This window comes from Grampus griseus (genome assembly GCF_964374135.1).
Source record: "Grampus griseus genome assembly, chromosome: 10".
NCBI lineage: Eukaryota > Metazoa > Chordata > Mammalia > Artiodactyla > Delphinidae > Grampus > Grampus griseus.
The window spans coordinates 21,208,354-21,219,085 of NC_139004.1; the positions used below are offsets into that span (position 1 = coordinate 21,208,354).

At 50.3% G+C, this 10,732-nt stretch overlaps 1 protein-coding gene across 1 annotated transcript; it reads left to right on the plus strand.

Moving 5' to 3' along the window:
- Positions 1-2,864: 2,864 nt before the first annotated feature.
- On the plus strand, positions 2,865-9,378 carry PRSS16 (serine protease 16; the record flags this gene model as incomplete). Its single annotated transcript, XM_082664569.1, has 12 exons — positions 2,865-2,934; positions 3,010-3,170; positions 4,007-4,106; positions 4,249-4,378; positions 5,153-5,276; positions 5,546-5,623; positions 5,710-5,757; positions 6,213-6,503; positions 7,258-7,399; positions 8,789-8,968; positions 9,048-9,193; positions 9,310-9,378. 12 exons carry the CDS (start codon positions 2,865-2,867, stop codon positions 9,376-9,378), a joined length of 1,539 nt encoding a protein of 512 aa, XP_082520695.1.
- Between the last annotated feature and the right edge of the window lie 1,354 nt (positions 9,379-10,732).

The following is a 10,732-nucleotide window of genomic DNA, read 5'->3' on the forward strand; positions in this document are numbered from 1 at the left end:
AGTCTAGTTAACATCAATCACTATACATTGTTACATATTTCTTTGTGTGATGAAAACTTTTAGGATTTATTCTCTTAGCAACTTTCAAATATTCAACACAGTGCTATTAACTATTTTACCGTAGTGTACCTTACATCCCCATAACTTATTTTATAACTGGAAATTTGTACCTTTTGGCCCCTTTCATTCATTTAGCCCATCCCCCAACCCCTGCCTCTGGCAACCGCCAAACTCTTCTCTGTGTCTGTGAACTTGATTTTGATTTTGTTTTTTAGATTCCACATGTAAGTGAGATCATGCAGAATTTGTCTGTTTCTGTCTCACTTATTTTCTCTTAGCATAATGCCCTCAAGGTCATTAAAAATTAATGAAAAGTCATTAATAATAAAAATCAGTGTTTTTATTATACATTACTTGGATATTTAAACAACTAACTTTGCTTTATGCCAAAGTAAAATATTGAGAACACATACTAATCACAAACTTAGGAAAAGACTGATTGTCCTGTAGCAGTGGTGACAAGTAGCCACCAGACCTGAATTTAAACCAATTCAATCTACCCATGACAATTGTTTTGTGTACATACTTTTGCATGACAACCAATCACTGTCAACCCCTGCTTTCTGAAAGTGAGCCAGCCAGGGATGCACTCACTCCAATAAACATACCTTTGAGTGCCAACCAAACAACAGCAGTTCCTCCCAATAACCATGCTTCCATAGAATATGTCAACCCGCTTAGCCTCCGAAAGTCTATCTTAAGCCCCTTCCCAGAAAACATCAGCCATAAGCTCTTTCAAAGGGACTGTGCCTTACCAACATCGCTCCCTCCTTAAATGAACTTTGGTTTTGTATTTCAAGTATTGAGTGATGAAAATGCACCTTTGTCAAACCTGAAACATCTAAATTTCACTTCTTGCTGGGACTATGTTTGCCGGGGGCGGGGAGGGGGGGTGGGAGGCGGGGAAAGCAGGGGGTGGTGACAAGGAAGGTAGGTGCCATTGCTGAAGAACAAATTAAGTCAACATTTAATCCCAATTTTATGTCTGCGAGGTTATTTCCAATTTGATAAGTGCCTGCAGGAAGATTATTTAGTAACTGAAGAGCCAAAAACAAGGGTTGGCCCGTACGGGGATCGAACCCGCGACCTTGGCGTTATTAGCACCACGCTCTAACCGACTGAGCTAACCGGCCATGCGGCACGGAACTGTTGCTTTTCACATAAAATAACAGGTTTCACATTCTTGTGCCCACCTAGAACTAAATGATACGTCCACAAATTGGACAACCTAGAAGAAATAGATTCCTAGAAATATACAACCTACCGACACTGAATCGTGATGAAACAGAAAATCTGAACAGTCCTATTACTAACAAGGAGATTGAATCAGTAACCAAAAACCTCCCAACAAACAAATGTCTAGGACCAGACGGCTTCGCTGGTAAATTCTACCAAACATTCAAAGAAGAATTAAGACCAGTCCTTCTCAAACTCGTCCAAAAAGTAGAAGAGGGGGAGGCTCTTCCAAACACATTTTACCAGGCAAGCATTACCCTGAAACCAAACCCAGACAAGGTTGCCACCTCACATATTGCAATATGGGGAAGTCATTATGACTTATACATGATTTGGTGTGAACTTTATGCTAACTAGAACAGCCTGTCTTGTGACCCATCAAACATACCTTGTACATCTGCTTTAACCATTGAAAAGGGTGCATTGTCCAGAAGTAAAATATGTCCATTTTGAAGATAGAGATAAAGCTAAGAGGATTGTTGATAGTCCAAGTCAGAGATGATGGTGGCTAGAAGAAAGTGAGAGCGCTGGAGGTGGGGAGAAGTTGTTGGATTCTGGATAAATTTTTAGAGTAGAACCAGCAACATTAGTTGATGGATTAGTCATTCACTCAACAAACATTTATTGATTGCCCACTATGTACCCTGTAGTAAGGACCCAACATTTAGCAATGGACAAAAGAGATGAAAATCCATAGCCCCATGGAGCTTACCTTCTAGTCTGGGAGACAGATGATGAACCATATAAATAAATAAAATATGTATACTTCTGATAGTGATGTTGCTATGAAGAAGAGTAAAGAATAAAGGAGACCTACAGGTTTGACAATTTGTAAAGAGCTGACCATGGAAGACCTATCTGACCTTTGAATAGAGATCTGGCTGAGGTGAGGGAGCACGACATGAGGGTTTATGGAGAAAGAGGAATCCACAGTGAGAACAGCAGGAGCAAGCCTGAGATACTCAAAGTGTTCTAAGGACTCTAAGGAACGTGGTGAGATTGTGGGTCAGAGGGTTGGTGGGGGGGTTGATGATGGGCAGAAAAAGGGGGACACTGGAAAATAGACATGGCAAGACTAAACGAGAGAGAGACTGAAATAGAGAGAAGACTGAAAGAGAAGCGAGAAACAAAGAGAGGGACAGACTGAGTGTTGGGGCAACTGAGGGGGACTGAAAGTGTGCTGAGGGCAGAGAGAGGAAGAGGGGGTCCTGAGGTAGAAAGAAGTGGTGACTGAAGGAAAGAAGAGACTGAGGCACAGGCAGGGAGACTGAGGGCCTGTGGGGAGGGAGATCAGGGGGCAAGAGAGGAGAAAATCGGGAGCAGAGAGAGAAGTAATTGGATATCCAGGGGCCACACCAGCAGGTCTCTATATACAGACTCTGGCGTCCCTGCCTCGCTTTAGCGGTTCCAACAGAAGCTTGACCTGTCCCAGGACAGGAGTCTGGAAAGAAACCTGAGCTCCTGATCAAAGACTATAAATTTAAAGGCCAGCCCTGGGAACGTTAGATGAAGTCGAGTGAGCGGGGAGAACACAGCACCTAGAGCCCTTGCACAGAGGACTGGACACCATGGCCATTGGGTCTGTCCCGTGGCTGGGCCCTCTGCTCCTGGTTTCCCTCTGGGGGTCCTCAGCTCCAGGTAGGAGGATCCTGAGTGTCAGGCAGGGGGTCCTAAGGGGGCCTGGCCTGACTCTTTCCCCTCCATGTCCCACAGCTTCCCTCCTTAGGCGCCTAGGTGAGCACATTCAGCGGTTTCAGGAGAGCTCTGGCCTGGGCCTGAGCCTGGACACAGGAGGTGTGGCCCTCCCAAAAGAGGGGTGGCTGGAGCAACCACTGGACCCCTTCAATGCCTCCGACAGACGATCCTTCCTGCAGGTGAGGCCCGGAGAGGGGGAAACCACTGTGTCCCCTGCCCCCCTCCTTAGTCTCCCTACCCTGCCCCTCGGTCTCTGTTTTCCGTTCCTATCTCTACACCTCTGTCTCCCCATCCCTCTCCCCCTCAGTCTTATCCAATGCCTGCTGTCAGAATCACTTATGGCCCTTTAGTCTAGCCCCTCTGTTTTTTTGATTTGCCCTCTAACTCCTAATCTCCCCTTCTTTTCTTCAGCCTCCCACTTTTTTTGTCCCTCAGGTCCTGTCCTTCAGTCTTTCCTTTTCCCTGTCATTCACTCTCACTCCCTCACTGCCCCTCAACACCGCCCCCGCATCCTTCAGATTACACACTAAACCCACCACCAAGTCTCAGTATGGAGCAAAAATTTGGACCATCTTTGGAACCAGACCTGGCTACCAATAGGCACTTGAAGGTATCTACTGAATGAATGAACAGATTTACCATTTTTCACACCTACTCTATCCACAGTCTCCAGAGGTCATCTCACGTAGGCCCTATTCCTAAATCCATCTGCATTCATTACTTATTCTACAATTATTATTTCAATATATTGCAAGTGCCTACCAAGTGCTAGCCACTATTCTTGACCCTGGGGATATAAGAGTGAAAAAGCTGACAAAAATATCTGCTCTTGTAGATCTTACATTCTAGATGAGGAGACAAAGAGGAGAGAAATGAACACGTAAATAAACAAGCCTATTTCAGATACTATAGGTATACAGAGATCCATTAGGGAGAGAGACTGGAGCGAACAGGGAATAAAGAACAGGTCAGAACTCTCACAAACCCATTTCTTCTTCCCCATCCTACCTCTTAGCGGTATTGGGTAAATGACCAACATTGGACCAGCCAGGATGGGCCTGTATTCCTGCATCTGGGGGGCGAAGGCAGCCTTGGGCCTGGCTCAGTGATGAGAGGTAAGATGCAAGGGTGAGGAAAAACATAGATGAGTAGCTGGTGGAGGCCAGGAAGGGGAGTTGCATATTGCAGTGCTATGAGGTCTGAGGGTTGCAGGAGTTGACACCCACTTCACACACACCCCCTCTGGACGCTTCACAGGGCACCCTGCAACCCTGGCCCCAGTCTGGGGGGCCCTGGTGATAGGTCTGGAACATAGATTTTATGGCCTGAGTATACCCGCTGAGGGGCTCGATGTGGCCCAGCTCCGCTTCTTGTCCAGCCGCCATGCGTGAGTAGGGGTAGGGAAAGTGTTTGGGGTCATGGGACTGAGGATGTCTGTGTTTTGGCATCTCTGCATCTGTGTCTCTCTCCTCCACTGCCCGAAGTTGACCTCTGAGTCTCTGGTCCCATGTTTTTGTCTCTGTCTTTCAGTGTCCTGTTCTTTCTTTCCCCATCTCTGGGTCTCTCTCCTTCCCTTTCCCCCAACCCCCCCTTCCACTGTATTCTTACGTTTTGCTGTCTCACTATGGCCTGTTGGTCCAGACCACCAGCATCTCTTACCTGGATGACAGAGCCTCCTCACTGGTCTCCTTGTTTCTGCCCTTGATCCCTCCAGTCTATTCTCCAGATGAAGCAGAGTGCTCATTAGAGCATAAACCAGATCACCTCTCTCCCGGCTCAAATCCTTCACATATCTCTCATCACACTCAGAGTAAAGACAAAAGCTTTGCAATGGCCACAAGGTCTGATTGGCTCTGGCTCCCCAGTTAACTCTCTGATCTCTCCTACAGGCTAGATTTTCACCCAAACTGCCTTGGAGGTTTTCCCTCTCGCACCTAGTCTGGAAGAGAATGGTGGAGGCTTTCCAGATGGGTCTCCCCTGACCTAGGCACTCATGAAGAAATGAGTTTGTGGGCATGCGGAGTCCTCAGAAATACCTCATGAGAAAAGAGCCCTAGCTTCTGGCCAGACTCCCTCCATTCTCCATTCCCGCCTACACAATGGGGGAATTTTCAGGGATTCCCGGTGTTGGGGACTGACCCAGCCTCCCCTCTGACCCTAGGCTGGCCGATGTGGTCTCTGCCCGCCTCGCACTCTCCCGCCTCTTCAACGTCTCCTTCTCCAGCCCCTGGCTCTGCTTCGGAGGCTCCTATGCCGGCTCCCTGGCTGCCTGGGCCAGGCTGAAGGTCCCGGGACTCCTCTGGGAGGACTGGGGGGAGGGAACTTGGACTCCGGGGTCCCCAACTCAGATAATAGAATACCTGCCCACCACACTCCCTCCTCCCACACTCTCCTTTCCGCCCAGAAGAGCTTCCTACAATCTGCCTTCACGGGAGTCCCGTGTATAGAAGGTAGGGACTTGCCTAAGATCACACAACGAGTGAGTGACACAGGGGCGGGAAGATATGGGATCCCAGTCCCTAAGCCCCCAGGCTGACAACTTCTCCTCCCTCAGTTTCCCCATCTCATTTTCGCCTCCGTCGCCTCTTCCGCTCCGGTGCGGGCCATACTGGATTTCTCCGAGTATAATGATGTAAGGATGGCGGGCGGTGGGTCCGGGTGGGGAGGAGGGCCTCAGTGGTCGGAGTCACCTGATACTCTCCGGCGGTCGGACTTTAGGTGGTGTCTAGAAGCCTAATGAACACTGCGATTGGCGGATCCCTGGAGGTAGGATGTGGGGCCCAGTCCAAGGGGGATAGGGAGAGAGAAGAGGCCTTGAGGATGGGGGCCAAAAGAAAAGGTTGAAGCTTGCAAGGTGTCGGGGTCTGAGGGACTTGGGAGCCCCGAGAGGTGGGTGGATTTGGGAAGAAGGCGGGAGCTGAAGATGGGTCCGGGTACCAAGAAAGGAGGGGACCCAACAGGGGCGGGGCTGATACGGAGGCGGGGCCTTGGGACAGACGACCCTATCAGGAGGCTGTTCCACTGTGGGGCGGGGCCTGGGGGACGACCCGGAGGAGGAGCCGGAAGAGGGCGGGGCTTCGGGTCTGAGTGGCGTTCAACAGACACCGGGATGAATCTGGCGCCGGGAAAGTGGGGAGCCCAGGGAGGATGCAGGTCGTGGAAAGGGAAAGGCCGGGGCCCGGGTCCGAGTCTTCGCCAACGCTGCCTCTCGTTCCCAACAGTGCCGGGCTGCTGCGTCCGCAGCCTTTGCGGAGGTGGAGCGACGGCTGCGCGCGGGCAGCTCGGCTCAGGCAGCGCTGCGAGCGGAGCTGGGCGCATGCGGGTCCCTGGGGCGCGCTGCGGACCAGGCAGAGCTGCTGGGGGCGCTGCAGGCACTCGTGGGAGGGGCAGTGCAGTACGATGGGCAAGCGGGAGCGCCGCTGAGTGTGCGACGGCTCTGCGGACTCCTCCTCGGGGACCGGGGCAACTGCAGCAGCCCTGCGCCCTACCGCGGGCTTCGTCGGGCAGTGCAGGTGAGCACCCCTGAGCACCGCCAGGCGTCGGCAGACAAGGGTTCCTGCTCCACCTCCGCTGTGTGATCTTCGTCAAGCGTAAAGCCTTCTGCACCTTAGTTTCCTCATCTGTAAAATGGGTATGACATCTCATAGGGACCTCGGAGGTGAAATGAAGTAGGGGCATGGGAAACACTCAACAGGGAGCCTGGCACACCGTATGGAAATGTTAACGACTATGCTTACTATCTAGCTTGCCTACCTTGTTCTGGCCTCTTCCTGGAGCCTGCAACAGCGTCTAGCACACAGCAAGCTCTCAATTAGTATTTATAGAACGAAAAACGGTAGCCCTGGGGACACAGTTCTCCTAGAGACCGGGCTCCCAGCCTCGGAATCCACAGCTACAATCCAGCTGTCACTTTTCCAGCGTTTTCTGCACCAAGTACTGTGCAGTGTGCTTCACGTTTATTATTTCATTGAATTTTCACAATAGTTCGAGGTAGGCACAGCTGAGGAAACTGAGATCTAAGATATTCTCACATGTCCAAGACCTCACAGGTAAGATGTTCTTGGTCATCTAGTACCTTAATCTCTAACCCACAGGGACCTAGGCCCCCACCACCTCTGACGACTGAATCCCAGGAGAACTCAGGGACTCACTCTTCTGACTGCTGACTTTTGACTTGTAGGGATCTATGGCTCCATGCCCTGGCTTGATGGGGGGAAGGGAGGAATGTATGTATGTATGTATGTATATATGTATATTGTCCCCTAGGTTGTCACACACAGCCTGGGTCAGAAGTGTTTAAGCTTTTCTCGAGCAGAGACAGTGGCACAGCTGAAGGTCACAGAAACCCAAGTGGCCGGCGTTGGCGACCGGCAGTGGTTGTACCAGACCTGTACCGAGTTTGGCTACTGTGAGTGACTGGCCTAACCCTCACCCCCAAAACATACATTCTGTGCTATGCCCAGACAAGCCATCTAACAGGTAGTCTGGACTCGTTTTCATTTCCATAGGACAACTAGCCGGACTGCTGGGCCTCGTTTAACCTGCAGGTGTGGGGTGTGGGGTGAGCAGCCGTACTAGAGTGTGCACGTGTGCTTGGCCCTCACGCACCTTCTCGCTCACACACTTAGCCCTCAACATGAGTGATCGTCCCTTCAATCTTCTCTTCATCTGTGTGCCTGTCCCAGGAATGGCCCTACCCTCTCCAGTTACCAGGCTAGAAACCCTAACAGTGCTTTGCATGCCTCCTTCCCATCATCCCCATAGCTTGTCATCACTGAGTCTTGCCCACTCTTTATCCTGGACAACTCTGCAGTTCACCCAACCCCTTTCTCTTCCCACCTCTGCTGTCCTGGTAGGGACCCCCATGCTCTCCTGCCTGGATCCCTGACCCAGCCTCTTCTCTGGTCTCTAGGACTTCCCTTCACCCATACAATGCAACTTCCTCACAGGGCTTTGCATATTTTGACACCCACCCCCCCACACCCACACCCGGCCCGATACACCAATCTTCCTAATCCTCAGACATTTCCTTGGATTACTTATCTTCCCCTCTTCACACAGTTTACTCGTTTTCAAGTCTCAACACAAGATGTCCCCTCCTCAGGAAGGGAGGCAGATCTCTCAAGATAAGTCTGCCTCCCTGCGCCCCACCCCATTAGCTCCTTGTTCTTCTCCTTAGCACTTTCCACAGTCTTACCATACATTCTTTATTGCCTATCTCCCCTCTGGACTGTGAGTCCTGTGACAGCAAAGTCTGGGGCTGTTGTGTTGTCACTATGTTCCCAATATATTGTTCAACATATATCTGACTACATGGTAGGTGCTCAAATAAATGGTGAAGGAAGGAATGAATTAATGTGAGACTGAGAAGTTAGATTTACCCTGAAAGCACAGAGGAGCTATGGATATTAAGCAGGGGTCCAATTTGTGCTTTCAGCACTGCAGGCTCCTTCTCACCTCTAGACCTTCGCACATGCGGTTTCCTCTTTTCTTTCTTTGTTTGCCTCACTCCGGCTAATTCCTTAAGGTCTTATCCCTTGCAGGATGCTGTCCCTGAGCCCACTGTGCTCCCTCTGAGACGGCCCCACCCCTACCCCAGGCCTTTGTCCATAACAGCCCTGATCGTTCTGGGCCATCACTGTCTGGGGCTGAGTATGTCTCTGACAGGAACCATGAACTTATTGAAAGGAGGGTCTGGAGCTGTCTTGATCATCAGTGGGGAGAGCTCTGTAAATGATTATTAAAGAGGTAGGGGGCTGGCTATGTACTCCACACTTATGGATACCTCTCTCCACAGATGTCACCTGTGAGGTCCCTGGATGCCCTTTCTCCCAGCTCCCAGCTCTGCCCTCCCAACTAGAGCTATGTGAGCAGGTGTTCGGGTTTTCAGCCTCATCCATAGCCCAGGCTGTGTCGCAGACGAACTCCTACTATGGTGGCCAGACCCCAGGGGCCACCCAAGTGCTGTTTGTTAATGGTGAGCGTGCTATCAGAACCTGACTCCTTAGTGTCTACCTGGCCCCAGCTCAACACACCATTCTCTCCTTTCTTTCCAGGGGATATAGACCCCTGGCATGTGCTAAGTGTAACACAGCCTTTGGGACCCTCAGAATCAGCCCTTCTCATCCCTAATGCTTCTCATTGCTTGGACATGGCACCTGAGAGACCCTCAGACTCCCCCAGCCTCCGCCTAGCACGCCAGGTAAGCGAGAAAAAGCTCTGGGTGATTTGCACTGTCACTTGCATATTAATTTGCATGTTCCTGCTCTCTACTAGTGCTGGAGTCTGACTGTCCAAATTCTCTCCACCTCGCCACAGAACATCTTCCAGCAGCTGCAGACCTGGCTTGGTCCAGCAAAGAAGAGCCAGGTTAGGGGTGGGGTCTGAGCCCCACATCCTCACCATTCCCCGTGTGGCCACCTCAGTCCTGGATGTATACACTTATTGGACAAGAAAAAGCTTGTTTTGAAAGAGGAAATTCCCAGGAATTCGGATTTAGCACCTGTTCTGCATAAAACTGACTTGTGTCTGCAAACGTCCTCACTCCCAACTAAAAGTGCTTTGTTACAAAGAGTTATGTGAATATAAGTGATTCTCCTCATCGTGAATATTGTTATTTTAAATGTCAAAGAAATATGGCTCTTTATGCTCATCTCCTCCCCCTGCAAATCAGCTTCTGTCTCAAATTCTGCTCAGCTCCTGGACTGGGCACCTTGCTTCATGTCTCTCTCTGGACCTCAGACCCTGACCTGTCTCTGCTTCTCACTGTTTGTCTCACTGTGCCCTCCTCCCTCAGTCTCTTCTTGTCTAACTTGTCTCTGTCTCTAATTGTCTCTCAACCTCCTCCTGTTTCTCTGGATATCTTTCTTTCTGTCTCTCTCTGTGTCTTAGTCTGTTTCTGTTTATTTCTCTGTGTCTGTGTCTCTGTCCCTGTCTCCCAGTCAGCATCTCCTCTACTCTCCTCTCTTGCTTGCTCGGTCCTTAGTTATCTCCACTGCTCTACTCCTGTCTCTCATTTCTGGTGCCTGTGTCCCTTTAGTCACTTTCTCTCTCACTCTCTCTCTGCCTCTATTTCCCTCTCTTCAGACTTTCCGTCTCTCCTTCGTTATCTTCTCAACATCTCTCTCCCTCAGGCTCTGTTTCTGTCCCTTATGCTCTTCCCCACTGTCTCTATTTCTCTTCCTGTCACTTAATCTTTGTCTTTCTCTGTCTGTCTTTCAGTTTTCCATCTTTTTCACTCACCATCTTTTTCCATAATTAAATGTCACTCTCGGGCATTTCTAGCTTCCAGCCCTGGGGATTTAGGGTTCTGGTCAAACCTTCTAGATGGGGACATCCCCAAGTTCTAAGAGGTTGGGCCCAGTACCAAGGGGTCTGACTCCAGTACTAAGGGTCCCGCTTAGCCTGCTTTAGCACTGCCAACAGTGCCCTGTTCAGCACCCAGAGCCGCAGCCACCAGGAGCAGGAATTAGCAAGTCAGGGCGACTGAGTGCCTCTGCGAAGCTGGGAAGTGGAGGAGAAGTAAAGACAAGTCAGGACAAGGGTTTGGGGGCTGGGATGGTAACAGAAGCCATGAAGCCCATTCTGTGAGGAAGTCACTCCCTGCCTTTCTTGACTCCAAACCCTGAGGAGTAATTTTTTTTTTCTTCTTCTGAGGATTAATCCCAGCTCACCGGGTGCTACCCTGTACCACTTACTGCTCTTTAACCACAGCCCCTCATGCTGAGGTCTAGCCTCAGTG